The following is a 15,702-nucleotide window of genomic DNA, read 5'->3' on the forward strand; positions in this document are numbered from 1 at the left end:
ATATTCAGTCTAGCAGTAAGAATCTTGCAACACTTGTAACGAATCCAGTCAAATCGCTACATGCTTCAGCTCAAAATGTCAAACGGATCAATTCTCATCATCAACGGACCCAATCTCAACCTCCTTGGCACCCGCGAGCCACACATCTACGGCAGCGAAACTCTTCAAGATGTAGAAGATGCAGCACAAAAGCAGGCATTAGCATTAGGTCTCAACCTCGCCACCTATCAATCAAACCACGAAGGTCGCATCGTCGACCGAATCCACGAAGCCAGAGGGAATTGCGAATATATCATCATCAATCCTGGCGTTCTCACGCATACCAGCGTCGCTCTACGAGATGCACTGGGCGGAGTGGCCATCCCGTTTATCGAGGTGCATATGAGTAATGTACACAGTCGGGAGGAATTCAGACATAAGAGCTTTTTGAGCGACAAGGCGGTGGCCGTTATCTGTGGGTTGGGAACCTTTGGATACAAAGCCGCGATTGACTTTGTCGCTACAAAGCTGGAGGCAGCTAGAGTCTGAGCAGATTTAGAGTTAAATGATTTCTGGCAGTTGTCGTTGGAGAAGCCGGATGGTTGCGCCTCGCCAAAGCTGTTTGGCCAGAGATCATCAACGATTGGGATATAGCAAACACTGTATTTGTCTAGGGGAAGATGTATCTATCTAATCTACAGATCCTGTGCTGCCTACTTGTCGGCCTAGAAACGACGATTTAGCTCTCGTAGAGCCTCCTCTCGAAATTTTCTGGGTTCGGATGAGCATCCGCGTCCACCGTCTGCTTTCGGGTGAAAGAAACACGGCATCTAAGACTTCAAGTACGTCTATTTTGTCTAGAAGTGTGGCAAATTTGCCTGGGCCGAATACAATTCTGCTAGGGCTGCCAAAGTGAATAATCCATCTTGTTTCGTACAGAACGTGTGTGTCTTACCACAATGACAGTTTGGCAATTTCTCGACTGACCCGAGATCTATGTAATCAGTCATTTCCAAGAACTACGAGATACAGACTGGTGCTTGATTCATATCAATCGACCTACCGGGAAAGCAAAGTGAGCGCTGCTGATCGCTTGGGTGAGGTCCATCGCTTGAGGAAGAACCCGGGCAGGAGACCGTCGGCTAATGACTTGCCCGAAGACACACGACACACCCTTCCACTGTGCTCATGTTCAAGGCTCACATTGACATACGTTCCGCGGGAAATGATTCCTTTCTGTTCTGCAGATCTTATGGAGGATATCAACCTGATATGAGTGAGGGATGTCATGATTTATGTAATTTAGTCTATACATCTTCCACATGTTATCTAATCACTCCCCATCTTCCGCAAAGGCAGGATTGAGCGGTCGTCCCAAAGCTTCGTTCACCGCCTCCATCATCTCTTTCCTAGGCGCAGGCTTCCCAGTCCATGCTTCAAATTGTCCAAAAGCCTGTTGCTGCAGCACATCGATTCCATCAAAGACAGCCCAATTCGCAGCTGCCATTGCTTTTTTGGTAATCTCAGTCGTCTTTCCGTATGCCATCTCCACCAAAACACCTTTCTGAACAGCGGGGAAGATCGGATCTGGAATGTCGGATTCATCGAGGACTTCTGCTGGGAGACATCCTACAATGACGGAGATTGACAGTGGGCTATCGCTTGGGCGTTCTTCCAGCTGCCGAAGGGATTCTACAATATCGATGTTGTGGTCTGGGAAGCTTGCTGCAAGTTTTTGTGCTCTGTCGAACGTCCGATTGACGACAATGATGTGCCGAATGCCCAATTTGATAAAAGCATACACAGCCGCTCTTGCAGCTCCACCGGCACCCAAAACCACAGCTGTTGTCCCAACGACATCGAGATCAACTTTGCCGCCTTGGATACAGCGTGTGATACCAAGCCAGTCGGTATTGTCACCATAGAGTTTTCTCCGACCAGACGCAGTTTTGGCAACAACTGTGTTGACCGAACCCATGGTTCTTGCTTCTTCCGAGATCTCGTCCATGTACTTGCCGACCTGGAGTTTGTGCGGGGCTGTCACTGATAAGCCGCCGAGTTTGGGATCTTGGAGGAGTTTCTCGACGGTGTCATCCACATTGGGAACTTCGAATAAGCCATACGTGTGTGGTAGTCCAAGAACTTTGAATCCGGTGTTGTGTAGAAGCGGTGAGAAGGAACCTTTGATGTTGAAGCCGAGCAGGTAGTATTGCAACCCTTCAGCTTCTTTTTGCGAGTTGTCGAGAACTTGAATCATGGTAGGTGAATCTCGTGGGATTGGTAAAATAGAGTGTATACAACGGGGTTTGAGAACTGGAGACTGTCAAGAAATGTGTCGTGAAAGACACTGATCATCGTATCGCATCGGCTAAATGCCTTGCCGGTATCCAAGGTCGAAATCTCTCGCTAATGTCAGATCCGGTCGCATCTGCCGGTCTTTTGCTCCGCTGAGACCAATTTATGTTGTGCTAATCATAGCGGAAGAACGACAGATCAGGAGTACCTGTTTGTTCCTTTTCGACTAGCTAACTTTTCCCAGGAAGCTTCTTGAATTGATCGATTAGTTACGTGTAACTGGTACATCTTGATCCGTTGCTCATGTATCATCAGTAAGCTGAAGTCCACGCGAGACGCGTCGTATACATCTGCTTGCTTCAGAAATAAGTACTTCTGCAGGCGGCAAATCTACTCCTGTCAGTACCTGTTCTACAACCGAGCTATCGTGAGTCCACTCGATTGCGTTCAGCGATAAGTTCCGAAGATATTGTTGACATATCCAAGGCAATTGTCCATCCTTAAGTGGGAAAGATGGGGTCAAGGTCTTGTTGCTCAGAAACATGGCAACCAATAGTGCAAGGTTGCTTAACATCAGCCAGGAGCCTTGTGTGATAGCGTGGCTGTAATGGTCTGCGACAGACTCAAGTCCCTTTGGTTCGGCTGGCCGTCCGTATAAACCGTACATCTCAGACATGTCGTGACACGTAGGGAATATCCAGGTCGGATCACCGAAGTCTAGGACGGTTCCGACTCTGCTTCTGTTACCTAGGCAGAAGGGGACCGATCCGCAGATACCGTCGACAAGCCATTGAATGCGTTTGACAAGGACGTGTACGCCGCTCTGGCTTGAATTCGACTTGCAAACCTCCTCAATGCTTTTCTCTCGTTCGACATTCAGCTTGAGGGATATCAGCGCGAGAGTCAGGCGATGACTTCGCGAGTCGTTCATTCTCCTAGCCGCAGTAACTGAGGTGTACACGTGACAAGATCCTTGGAATGCTTGAATTGGGGGAAAGATGATCCCCGGAGGAGACCAGCTGAACGGACCCCAGAATCTCGATACGTTTCCCTGCCACAGCACAAGGCTATCGTCAAGTTGCTGAATGTCGTCCAAAAGCGTGTCGATCTCTGTGGGTGATAAGCAAAGCGTTGCGCCTCCTTGGAATGCAGTTGCCCGAAATTGCAAGTCGGCGACCTGAATGCCCAGAGTATCCAGATACCTACTAGGATCCACTGAAGTGGAACTAATGATCGATCTCCAGAAGCGCACTTCGGGGTGTACTTGACGCTGTTCGCGGATGGCAGCTGTGATATCCAGATGGATTATGACACCCACAAACTCGCTAGCGATGGGCGACCAAGTAGAAGGATGACCAAATTCTCTGACTAAAGCAAGTGCGCCAAGGTGATGCACAATTGTGCTTTTCTTGGAAAACAGCAAAGACTCAAAGGCAGAGTGATATTGGAGTAGCAGCGTGGTCAATAGAGTAAGATCGGTCCGCCTTGAGTCCTCCTTCTGAAGATCTCCGGACAAATTCTTGATAGCCTGACCTAAGACTTTGGCACGACATTTGGCCAAGTTTTTGTCCATACGCCACCTCGAATACACAGTCAAAGCCACAGCAGAAATTGACATGGCAGCCGCAGAGGTCCGAGAGGAAGAGATTGCGGGCATGACGTGTCCGAATAATCCAGGATTAGGTCCACCATTTGGCACTGAACCCAAAGAATAGTATCGCACGAAGAATGTGAGCGCCTGCGTCTCTGTGTCATCATGCAGAGCATGTTTCAACGTGGTTGACGCTCCGGTTGTGCCCTGTATCTGGCCGGATCGATAGCGTGGGGCAACAGTCTGATTTATTTCCACGAACGTGATCTTGGGCTTTTCGGCAGGCGTGTGCCACTTGCAATGTATCTTTGCAAGGACACATCTTGCGCATGAAGGTCTTGTATGGTCGCATTTGATTCTGCGTCGCTTGCATGTCAAGCATGCACGGGGCCGTCCATCGTTGACCATTGCGCGTCAAGTCGAAATTGATTGGTGAGCAAGCGACGTATCGGATGTGGACCATGTCAGTCTACGCAGTACCGATACAAAGTTTCCGCCGTTCCGAACTGAAGAAATTGTGCTTGAGTAGAGGAGCCGACAAAATTGAGAATGGAAGAGCCATCGATGCGAGCTATCTATCGTACAGCTTCTTCGCACCGTGTAAACAAAGCCGTAGGCGAGGACGAAACCGTTTTTTGGACGTTGTCGCACCTCGGCATCAACAAAGTTTAAATCTTGCGATAGGGGGAACAAGACCAGGGTCACTACCACAGGATCAGATAAGATGCGGAGATTCAGATGCTTAAGAACAAGTGCAATATCCAGATGTTGACGAGATGCTCAAGGAAGGATCCGCGAAGACTGCGCTTTCGTAATTCATTTCATTGCGATAACATCCTATTCCCTACCCCCAAACATGACTTCATTCCTGTTGGTAAGTCACGCTTAATCCCATATCAACCAAATGGACCCCCCAATTATCGACCCCAAGATCAAGATCGTCAGTATCGCAGCCCCCGCCCTATCACCAGTAGTGATCTGTCTGGTAGCAATAGAAGGCTCAAATGTAGAACTACTACTTCCTGTACCAGCACTGGGATTACTCGTACTATTACCACCCGTAGATGCTGTCAATGGAGCAACAAATGCAGCATCTTGCGTATCCAGCATCAACGATTGAATAACCGCAAGAGCAGACATCTCTTGTCCGACGCCATACGTTCCATCCCAAATCGTGGTGTTCCATTCCATGCCGCAGATTGCGCCAGTATTACCGCCATCGCATTGGGCAGCGGCGCCTTGGGCTGATGCGCGGAGGTAGGGGTAGATGGTCTCGTGCAGAGAAGGTATCAATTGTGTGGTCACCGCCAGCGTGCGGGCGAGATAGGAGCGAAAGGACAACTGATCTGTATCGCAGTTGCCGAGGGGTTGACAAGTGATCTCTACCATGATCTTGTCGCCCATTGTGGTGGGGAAGAATGTGGTGAATGTGGTGTTGAGGAGGCCTTCAACGATGTCTAGCCAGCTTTGATCCGAGGTCTGAAGCGCAAACATGTTAGCGGTAAAGTTCTATAAGACTGGTTAGGCAGGACTGACATGATTGTACATGTATGCTGCACCGCTGATCGCAGCTGCATAGTTGTATGTCCATTCAAAGTGGTCCACCGAAGTACAGTTGTCGTCCGTACTCGTGCCGTCAAAGACTTGATATGTCTCAACATCCCAGAGCGAAGAGTCAGCATACCACTGCCATGACTTCTCGGCCCAGTCGGTATAAGTCGCGTTATTCGTGTATCGAGCCAGACGCGCGGCTAACTGAAACAGACCCAGGTTCGAAATCGAGTTTTTGTAATCGTATCCTGCATTGAAGGTGTAGATCTGCCAACGAAGACCACCACCGCAGGTGCTAGTGTCCCATCGTCCAGCCATTTCGTTAAATACTGCTTGTGCCAGAGAAAGCCAAGAAGGCGCATTTTCGACCGTAGATTCTGGGAAGTTGAGTTCGGCGGCGTCCATGGCTGTGAATGCCCAAAAGACCTGATCATCATTGCCTTCATCTTTTGTCTGGTTTGCTGGTAGGAAGTCGTCGCCTGTGCCGACCTGAAATTGAATGGCCGTAGAAACGATCGAGTTGTAGTAGTCGTCTCCGGTGTAGTACCAGTAGTTGATCATGTGGCCGAACATTCCTCCTGCTTCCCACCAGTAATAGGGGCCTGGCAAGATACCAGGCGTGCCTCCAGTGTCGTTTCCGGCGTACCAAGCCATCAAGCCTTGCGCGACAGTTTTTGATGCATTGCGTATCGAAGCTGGCAATTATCAGCTTCTGAAAGCGTACCTCAAGGAGTCTTGCGAAGGTTGTTCGTACTTGCGTCTGTGATGTCGAGAGTTACAGCGTTGGTGAAGTCTGAGAGTAAGATGGTGCAAAGGCACAGCCTGACATATTTCTTCAAAAACGCCATGGACAGAGAGGATAACGGTTGAACGTGTTGTTAGAAGTCAAGAGGATGTCAATAAAGGTACGGGGTAGTCAGCGTAAACCTCAATGCTAAGCATCGACAAGCATTCAGATCTTTCTTGTTTGTGGCCGGTAAGGCGATGACGATGCATGGCTGGTAGCTGCCGCCTATCCGAATCGATATGCTTACGACGACAGAGACGACGGCAAGTCTGTTTTCAGAAAATTCCGCGGCTGGGGAAGTTCACTCGTTGACATCTTCAGCAATTTCAAAAGTACTGCCCTGAAGCTCTGTACATTCCTCGCAGATGAACATTCTCGTTCAGGTTTTCCGCGCGATTGCTGTACAGCAGTGCGACAGGAGAAATGTGTGCGTCTCAAGGCTAAGCCTCATGTAGTTTTGGATGGAAAAATAGGTTCAGTATAATTCTCAACGTCATTAGCCACAATGCAAGTGCCGTTGAGAGGAAACTGTTCGCCCCAGGAAAATGTATGGCAGTCTGCGAGCCCCATGGGGTCATGTGATCGACAGGCTTACGACGACAATCGTTCTGCCGGAACTCGCGGCACGTGCTGCAGCATCATCACTTTTTGGAACTTGGAGATATAGATGTTGATAAGTTCTCTTGCTGGTGATGGTCCTTGAGAGCTTCGTCAACGGTCTTTGGTTCATTAATCTGCTTACACCGTCTATCGTTTTTCCTGATCAGTAATACCCATTTCTTTATCGACGACCTAGATGACATACTGCATACTTTGTCAGCTCAACCCATCGTTATTTGGTTCGAGGATAACTTACTGGAATGAACAACCATGGCACTCTCTTCTCATACTCCATCCACGCATCTCCATACTTGGCTCTACATTTCTGGATATCTCTGATGGCACGATGCACAATCATGCATGAGAAGAAGAATGGATAGAACCAAGGGAATGGTGAGTGGAAGCCTGTGATGGCACCCCACGAGAGGGCGAAGAAGAGGTCGCAGGTGTAGTGAATCTTGCGGGCTTTGCCGTCTGTGATGAGCAACGTCAGGACATATTCGGAGAAAACTGTACGAAGAAACAGAGGAGAAAAACTTACACCACCCATCGCACAAGATCGAATCGCCTGTTCTTGTCTTGATGAACACAGGATTCTCAACAGCCTTCCACGGTAGTTGGGGGAAAGTCTTTCTGTTGAGAGCGACACCTCTTTCTTGCGCTCTGAACATGTTCTTTTGACTGTTTGCTGTGTCCCAGATCCAGTAGACGAACAAGTAAGTGATGAACAGAAGCACAAGAGCCCAGGTTGGCCAGTGATATTCGGAAGGATCGTGGTTGGCGATGTAAAGAGTGCAGTGGCAGTAGGAGAGAGGTACACCAGCGAGGTTCCAGAAGATAAGCATGAAGCCCCATTTTTCGAAGTACATGTCCCTGGAGAACAAGGTTAGCAAAATGTCAGACTCCAGGCTGCCACCACAGGCTGCAGGGCGGTGTGGAGATTGAAAGTGATGAACGTACCAGCTGGTAATAATCAACTCCTCACCCTTCGAGCAAGCATTCGCATACAAGAAATGCGCCATTAACAAGAACCAGGCTTCTCCAGACACGTAACCATACTTCTCGTACTGTCTCGCACACGCACCCAGTGTGGTCAAGAACAAGATGTACCAAGGAATTCTAACCTCAAAGAACATCTTGAAATCCAACCAAGTGAACAATCTCGGGTTCAATTCTGCGCCCATGAAGAAGTCGTAGATGGGAGAGCCAGTCATGCGATGTTCGGCGCCGCGGGAAAGAGCGGAGAAGTAGGCGATAATGGAGACCAAGAAACCAGAGATTATAGCCACACTCATGATGCTTCCGAACTCATCGATGAGAGTGTAAAGAGGGAATAATCCAGAGACATGAAGAACGATGGCCAGAATGATAGTCGTGTACCAACTCCACACGGCTGAGCAGTAGTATTCCAACTGCTTGCCTCCAAGACTTGGCAATCTCTTGCCTTTACCATAGACACCAGGCATGTACAGGTAGCAAGCGCCTTCGAAAATCAAGAACGTCCAGTAGATAGTCCAAGCCTTGACGTGGGGGAATGCATGCTCGTAACAAAGGTCGAAGAGATGGTTGAAAAATGCGCTCCAGGATTGTCCAGGCTCGCGAGTAGGAATATGACCATCGTAAAAAGTTGCACCGATCCACATGTAGTACATGAGAAGAGGAAATCCAATCATCATCGCGCTCACGCCGACGGCACCTCCGAATTCGCGTTCACCACTGTTGTCGACGGTATGGTTTTCCGGCTCCGAGGTCTCCGCGACCGAGACAAGAGGCGAACGTTCATCCTGAACAGGCTTACTCAATCCGTCCCGAGCAATGCTATACACCACAATCAGCTCATCGCATTCAATCACCGGCACAAAACAAACGGTAAACAAACCTGCGAGGAGATATGGCGGCCATGATGCAAACACAACACCGAAAGCGCAATGATACCAGCAAATCCAACGATATATTCAAGCAACTGCAAAATCATGGCGCAATTGGCGCGAATGCGGTTGGTCTTATAGAGAAAGGGGAAAGTTTGTGATGGTTCCGTAAAGGGAAAGCCCCACGGAAACCGCGCTTTCCGGTCCTTGGGAAATTGCGCCCTGTAGAAAATCAACAGCCACAGTGGTTCGAGAAAAGTCGCAATTTCTGTGCGACCTGCACGAGGTCCTTTTGATGTGAAACACGATAGCAGGATATTGTGTTACCTCGGCCTTGACATTTGATCGTTGGAGCAGGTCAATGTTGTTGCATGATCTCACAAGTCGGAACTCCAAAACGACCAAGACCTTCCAAAGCTGGTATGACCCTGCTCTTGCATCACCAGCGCCATCTTTTCGTCCGTCAAGGTAAAGAATATCGGTCTTACATGCAGCGCGTCCCTGTGTAGTTTCCAGTGAGCATGTTAACCACTCTGTTGTTGAACGCAAGACACGAAGATGAAGTGGGTGTCTGTCACGTGGTGGGCAGAACGCTCGCAAGAAAAGTTGGTGAGACCGGTTTGTGTGGAAACTCAAAGCAAAACAAGCAATGGACAGTGGATAAGAAAAGAGTGAAGCAACCAAGCAATAGAAAACAAGAAAAGCATGAAGCACCTAAGCGACACTGGGTATATGGTCACTGAAGCGCAACACTCACATCAGTCATGGCTTCACAGGTATCGTAGACAAAGGTCATGAACGTAAGTATGTTTTCATTAGATGGTAACTTTTCGAAGCTATATCGTTTACTCGTGACCGATAGGCTTGGCTGCCTTCTGCCATGCAATCGAGGCAGAGGCACCGAGCAAGAAGTTGGGCTGTCCAGAGATCTTGGGATCCTCGCCGATGAAGGTGTTGGGGAATCCAGGGTCGAAAGACTTGACACCTTCCAACTTCTTGATCTGCTCGTCTGACAGCTTGATGCTCAAAGCCTTGATGTTGTCCTTGAGATGCTCGACCTTGCGGCCACCGACCAGAGGGAATACGTTGATGGTCTTGGACATGACGTAGGCGAGTGCGACGGCTGTGAGGGAGACGTTGTGCTCGTTGGCGACTTCTTCCAGAGCGGCCGACATCTTGACTTCCTCTTCCGTTTGCTCGCCTCCCATCATGCTGCGGAGACCTTCGCCGTTCTTCTTGCGCTCTTCAATGGCAGCCTTGGTTTGGAACTTGCCGCCACCGAGGACATCCCAGGGGGCGAGAGCCATACCGAAGTGACGGGCCATGGGGATGATCTCGCGCTCGAAATCACGGAGCATGATGTTCCACCGGCCTTGGTAGATGGAGAAGGGGGTCTTGCCGTGTGCTTTGGCGTAGTAGTTTGCTGCTGACACAACCCATGCGGGGCTGTCTGAGATACCGAGGTACATGACCTTGCCTTGCTCGACAAGGATGTGCAGAGAGTCCATAATCTCCTCGATGGAAGTGGTGTGATCCCACCAGTGGAGGTAGAGGATGTCAATGAAGTCGGTCTGGAGCTTGGCTAGAGAATCACGGACGGACATGAACAGACTCCGCTTGTGGTTACCACAGTGGTTGGCAGCCTTACCCTTGCCCAGAGCGTAGCCCTTGTAGTCGGTCTGTAATGGAAACGTCAGCAAATGCACAAATACAGAAAATGGTTGCACGTACAGTGAACTTTGTGGCGATGACCATCTGATCACGGTTGCCACGCTCCTTCATCCACTCGCCGAGCCATTGCTCAGACTGCTCATTTTGGTAGTTGTTGGCGGTATCAATGAAGTTGCCACCGGCTTCCACGAAAGCATCGAGAAGAGCAAATGACTGCTTCTTGTCCATGCTACCCATGAAGCTGGACCATGCATCACCAATCGACATAGCTCCTAGCTGGAGGGGAGAGACACGAACACCAGCGGTAGAAGACAGGATGCGCAGTCTGCCGAGCTCAGTGGCTGGCTCGGGTGCGGGTTCGAAGAGAGACATGATGATTTGAGTGTTGTTGGATGAAAGACGAGAAGGGAGTTTGCTTGTTGCAGAGATGAACCGATCCAATCCAAAAGAGGAGTGCTACATTTTATATTGTCAAGGTCCGGAGGTAGAGCTACCCCTCAAGCTCCGGGATGGCATTAAGTCATCGGCGGATTTAAGCATCATTTCCGTTTACATTTCATGCAACAATTTCCTAAAACTTTGTGGGTCTGGTTTCGGCCGAAATTGCTGAGAGGAGCACAAAGAATCTATCCGTGCTTGGGGCTATGATGAAGAACAGGAGAAGACGCTGATGAATCCGTTTGACACAAACAAGAAAGACCACGATTGAAGGTGTTTATGCCGACCGTGGAGGTAAAGAGAGCAGGAGCGACAGGGAGAAAACATTGATGGGCACGGGCGGTAAGTCCGCGGGCGGGGCAGAATGACGCTTGGCAGCATCATGAGATTCGTCCCAAGATTCGTGGCATCTTCCAATGTACTTCCTCGCTCCTTCCTGTCTTGCGATGCATGTCAATGTCGTGGAAGCTAGATGCAAATGACTAGGGGTGACAATCGCATCAACCCAAGAACTACCCGAGAGCTCTTGCCAACATAAGACTCAGCGGTTCCGGTCACCACATGACTGCGACCAAACGAAGAATGCGACCGTACCGCCTCGATGAACAACGAAGACAGCCCGCCTGAGCTCATCACCGTATAACACTTGTCGCTATCGATCTGGAAACGTACGGGGAACTTGAGAAAGACCCGACGCGAACGTAGACAGGAGCATCGCTATCACCACGCCGCTCGGCGCCGTCCTTTTGAAAGAGCAGAGAATCACAGGATGTCAGGAAGAGCTACGAGTTGGCGTCCAGGCCACGATACTCAATCGTTTCTCTTTGATACAAGAGGGTTGCGCCTTGCCATGCGATTGAGGTAGGACAGATGGCCGGCTTTCATGTCGATGCGACGTGGTTGGAAGTACATGTTCACGCCAAAGATGCTTGCCATTCCTTGGACGACACATGGACGTGGACCTCTTGATGAAGCCATCCGTTTGCTATTCAAGCACGTACGGCCACAGTCAGCTGAAAACTGGGCATCCCGTCCGCTCTGCCATACATAAGCAGTTGAACGGCAGATTAGTACTACGGTGGGTGACCACGTGGGAATCCCTGCTGCTGTACGTTTTGCTTTGTTTTTGTCGTCCTCTTCTTCTTTTGCTTAAACATCTTGATGGAGGCGAGCTATTTGTTTTGCAACATCTTACCAGTTAGGCGCTAGATGATAGTTCTTCCATCTAATTTCATTATTCGCATACCTGAACTTCTCAATTCCATGCAACCCCCAGCGTCGAAACTCCGGACTGGCGGGACGGTGTTGGATTGGAGCTCGCTTCTTGTGGTAGAAAGACGTTATTTGGCGCGAAGACTTCCGGGTCTAGGAGATAGATGTCAGGAGCGACAAAGGTGAAGTCTGGTCGGAGAGCTGCGCTTCTAGAAGTCAGGAAAATCGCCTGGAGGCAGAAAGTTTATCTCGACCTGCTCAAGGGTGAATTAGTCACTACATTGCCATGTCACTTTGCAAGAAGTTTTGATAATTGAGAGCGTGACCAGATGGAGTAAGTGCTTCAGCGTACTCTCTCTGGGCAATCTGACCGATGTCAACATCATCTTGCATTTTGACAGACAGCCATGTCAGTAGCCTTGCAGGAGAGGGGGAGATAGTTGGACGAAAGTTGTTTGTCCTCGGTGGATGGTGCACCCCATTTCAAAAGCGTTGTGCATTTGGATGGATGCATCAGGGTGCATCACCGCAAGCTGAGAGAGAGAGTTGAGACGATACCTGATGACAGAGTGGAGATATTCAGGGAAATGACGCGATCAAAAATCTTTGGAGGAAAAAATAGCTTTTGGGCCTGTCATCATTTTACATTATGCTGATACAAGGAATATGTTCATAGCACAGAGGCTGTCATGATATAATGCAATATCCGCGGTGGACATCTACTCCATACCGGAGTAGTTGCCAGAATCGCTGCCTTGACGATCGCTGCCCTTGTTCTTTCTGAGGGGACCCAGCATTTCGTTCCAGAAGCTGTTGGGAGGGTCGAGGAAGGAGGCCTCGTAGGCATCGATGGCGGGACGCTCCCAGACGAGATCGGTGGTGTGAGGACGCCTGAGGGTGGTCTTCTTAAAGACCTTCCAGAAGGTAAATGTGACAATCGCTGAAATTTTGTTAGTAATTTAGAAATTTCAGATTTTTGTTTTTTCTCGGTCTCCTCGACGACGACCACCTCCGCAGCGCACTCACCTAACAGAATCATGGTGTAATAGATAAAGAAGTTTTGGACCGACCACGGTGCGAAGCTGGTATAGCCGTAGCAGGTGACAATCATAATCATCCAGGCAAGTCCAATGTATGCGGACCAAGGTTGGAACCAACCACAGTAAGGCAAGAGCTTTCTGTCGACGCCCTGAGCCTTGAGAGCACGCCAGAAGAAGATGTAGGTAGTGGTCATGACGATGTAATTGATAATACCACCAGCGGTAATCAAGTTGACCAACCAGGTGAGAACTTTGTTGGAACCGCTGCTGACTTGGAGGAATGCCAAGCATGGGAAACACATGACGAAGATGAAACAGAAGATCGGGACACCGCCCTTCGTGCACTTGCGGAAAATAGCAGGAGCGCGGCCCTCGACAGCCATACCGTGAAGACTGCGGGTAGCGCAGTAGGTGTAAGTGTTACCAGCACTGAAAATTGAGGTGACCAGCAGGGCGTTAACGAAGTGAGGAAGACCGACAATTCCCATGTTCTTCATGGCAATGACATAGGGCGAAGCGGCAGCGGTACCGCCACCCTCTCCAGTACCAGAAACAATAGCGACGAGCTCAGGGTCGGTGTGAGAAACGACGATACCAGCGAAAAGAGCACCAGCGATGAAGAAAATTCCGAAACGCCAGTAAACAGTCTTGAACGCAGTCTTGATGTAGGTACGGGGACGCTTGGCCTCAGCAGACACCATGGAGATATACTCTGGGCCGACGACACAGAAAGAGGCTGACCAGAGGGCGGCGCAGAAACCTTCGAAGCGACCGAGTGTACCCATGGTTCTGTACATTGCAAATGCTCCATCGTTCCAGTTACGGAATCCATAGGCGTCGTGTTGAGGGTTTCCACCAACCATAGTAACAAAGGTAAAGGCGAACAGCAAGAAAATCAGAATGACCTTTCCGCCGGAGAGCCAGAATTCAGCTTCGCCATAAGCCTTGACAGCGAGGACATTGAGAAGACTAGAATGACATGTCAGCAATCAGGACATTCGGGCGCTCAGGCAGGGTTGAGCGCAAAAAGTTGCTTTGGGCGCAAGTCGCAAGGGTATGACACAAAGAAATCCGTCACGATTGTATAGTCGCAGGGGCGGTAAGATAAACCGGTCTTTCTTGGGCGCAAGGAAAAAGGTGCAAGGCAAAGAAAATGGGTGCGAGGGACTTCTCCAGGAAAGGAAAGGGCGCTCGGCAGAAAAAGTCGCGTAGGATAGGAAAAGTCGCAAGGGGGTTGTCGCATAGGAAGTCTTACCCGTAGAGGACCTAGACGAGATGTCAGCTCAGAGAGTACAACACAGTTCGCAGTGCTCTCTCACAATGCAAGCAATTGGGATGCTCCATGGCGGGATGTTGTCACTCCAATATCCAAGGACAGTAGTGAGAGCGGTAATTTCGAAAGGAATCAATAACGCCTGGAGTCTGTCAGTGAACCATTCATACACAGGGAAGAATTCCAACGGACTTCATAGAGGAAGAAGTTCCACCCAGCCATGAAGCCAAACGCTTCGTCGACCAAGTGGCCGGCGAGGCGAATGAAGCCACCTTCGACTGGGTAAAGAACCGTCATTTCCGCGATACAGTTGTTGACCAGGCCGAGAAAACAAGAGTAGATGAAGTAGGCGACGAACAGACTGCCAGGTCCACCGCGGGCGAGACCACCACCAATGGACACGAACAGCGCTGTTCCGATTGAACCACCAATTGCGATCAATTGAATCTGTCTGTTGCCTAGACGGCGTTGGAGATGGTCTGATTGCGAGTGAACTTCTCCATGCTCAGTTGAGTCTCGGTGGAAAGGGTCTGATGGCGACTGCGAGACAGAGTCGCCGACTTTTTCGTTCTTGTCCCAGAACGGCATGACTGGCGATGAAGTAGGTACCTAGAAAGTAAAAAAAGTGTCGTCCAAGAAAATAGGCCAGCGGGTGTAACAAGAAAAATTCCGGGCGGGCACACGATACAAATACTTCTGATGACCAGTCAAGAAAAATACTGAAAGGGCCTCTTTTGATCCAGGCGCGTTCTTGGCCACTTGATGGCAAGGATTCCCGCTCGTAATAACGCTACTTGATGGGGCGAAGAAACCCACTCAAACCCAGATCTGGATACTTGGTTCGCTAGCCTAGTGGCCATCCTGGGGTTGTTTGTTTTACCGAACCTTGCTAAACCCAGAATTCTGTATGGCAGATCATGGCAGTTTGCATGAAGGATTCGAAATGTTACGCCGAGGAATTGGCTGTTATCAGTATGCATGATAGCGGAGTGGAAACCCTTACCTCATACAGATGTCGATTAGAATCCAGTCTTCTGACACCTATTCTTTTTCGCCTTCCCAGCAAGACTCTTCGACCAACAAAATTCGTCAATTTGCCGCAGAGAAGTGGATCTGACACGGCTTGGTTGAATGAGCTCCCTTCACGCCCTTTGGATGCGACTTGGCCGCTAAGCCCGGAAGGGCGTACCGTTTATCTCAGTATTTGCGACATCACGGGGAGGCGCTTCAACTACCGCACGGCTTCTCCACGTACATCATCACCATCTTCATGCAGCAGCAACAACAGCGGCTTCACCACAGCCTTGCGCAGGATCAAGGCCAGGTTAGAACAAGCGCTGCAAGAGGCAAGAACATCCAGCAACGCAAGGTCTCAGGGTACCTCCGCGTGAGCAGAA

At 49.7% G+C, this 15,702-nt stretch overlaps 7 protein-coding genes across 7 annotated transcripts; 1 reads left to right on the plus strand and 6 right to left on the minus strand.

The window, feature by feature from the left end:
- Nucleotides 1-75: 75 nt before the first annotated feature.
- M438DRAFT_284839 (3-dehydroquinate dehydratase) lies at nt 76-528 on the plus strand (the record flags this gene model as incomplete). Its single annotated transcript, XM_029901483.1, has 1 exon — nt 76-528. The coding sequence occupies one exon, from the start codon at nt 76-78 to the stop codon at nt 526-528; it is 453 nt and encodes a 150-aa protein (XP_029755035.1).
- A 784-nt stretch (nt 529-1,312) lies between these two features.
- On the minus strand, nt 1,313-2,236 carry M438DRAFT_360170 (shikimate-5-dehydrogenase; the record flags this gene model as incomplete). The annotated part of the gene is made up of 1 exon (XM_029907410.1): nt 1,313-2,236. One exon carries the CDS (start codon nt 2,234-2,236, stop codon nt 1,313-1,315), a length of 924 nt encoding a protein of 307 aa, XP_029755036.1.
- Nucleotides 2,237-2,575: 339 nt separating this feature from the next.
- M438DRAFT_284925 (uncharacterized protein) lies at nt 2,576-4,273 on the minus strand (the record flags this gene model as incomplete). The annotated part of the gene is made up of 1 exon (XM_029901488.1): nt 2,576-4,273. The coding sequence occupies one exon, from the start codon at nt 4,271-4,273 to the stop codon at nt 2,576-2,578; it is 1,698 nt and encodes a 565-aa protein (XP_029755037.1).
- Nucleotides 4,274-4,666: 393 nt separating this feature from the next.
- Nucleotides 4,667-6,264, minus strand: M438DRAFT_329220 (mannan endo-1,6-alpha-mannosidase; the record flags this gene model as incomplete). Its single annotated transcript, XM_029903240.1, has 3 exons — nt 4,667-5,344; nt 5,402-6,111; nt 6,171-6,264. The coding sequence occupies 3 exons, from the start codon at nt 6,262-6,264 to the stop codon at nt 4,751-4,753; spliced, it is 1,398 nt and encodes a 465-aa protein (XP_029755038.1). The 3' UTR covers nt 4,667-4,750.
- Nucleotides 6,265-6,764: 500 nt separating this feature from the next.
- M438DRAFT_307300 (sterol reductase/lamin B receptor) lies at nt 6,765-8,798 on the minus strand. The gene is made up of 5 exons (XM_029902294.1): nt 8,683-8,798; nt 7,764-8,621; nt 7,345-7,676; nt 7,060-7,277; nt 6,765-7,007 (listed from the first exon to the last, which is right to left on the minus strand). The coding sequence occupies exons 1-5, from the start codon at nt 8,703-8,705 to the stop codon at nt 6,996-6,998; spliced, it is 1,443 nt and encodes a 480-aa protein (XP_029755039.1). The 5' UTR covers nt 8,706-8,798; the 3' UTR covers nt 6,765-6,995.
- A 718-nt stretch (nt 8,799-9,516) lies between these two features.
- On the minus strand, nt 9,517-10,817 carry M438DRAFT_369918 (putative aryl-alcohol dehydrogenase Aad14; the record flags this gene model as incomplete). The annotated part of the gene is made up of 2 exons (XM_029908140.1): nt 10,403-10,817; nt 9,517-10,350 (listed from the first exon to the last, which is right to left on the minus strand). The coding sequence occupies exons 1-2, from the start codon at nt 10,712-10,714 to the stop codon at nt 9,517-9,519; spliced, it is 1,146 nt and encodes a 381-aa protein (XP_029755040.1). The 5' UTR covers nt 10,715-10,817.
- Nucleotides 10,818-12,711: 1,894 nt separating this feature from the next.
- Nucleotides 12,712-14,893, minus strand: M438DRAFT_340301 (putative amino acid permease; the record flags this gene model as incomplete). The annotated part of the gene is made up of 5 exons (XM_029904303.1): nt 12,712-12,932; nt 13,019-14,001; nt 14,288-14,298; nt 14,352-14,447; nt 14,498-14,893. The coding sequence occupies 5 exons, from the start codon at nt 14,891-14,893 to the stop codon at nt 12,712-12,714; spliced, it is 1,707 nt and encodes a 568-aa protein (XP_029755041.1).
- Between the last annotated feature and the right edge of the window lie 809 nt (nt 14,894-15,702).

The sequence above is a fragment of the Aureobasidium pullulans genome (genome assembly GCF_000721785.1).
Source record: "Aureobasidium pullulans EXF-150 unplaced genomic scaffold scaffold_40, whole genome shotgun sequence".
Classification (NCBI taxonomy): Eukaryota; Fungi; Ascomycota; class Dothideomycetes; order Dothideales; family Saccotheciaceae; genus Aureobasidium; species Aureobasidium pullulans.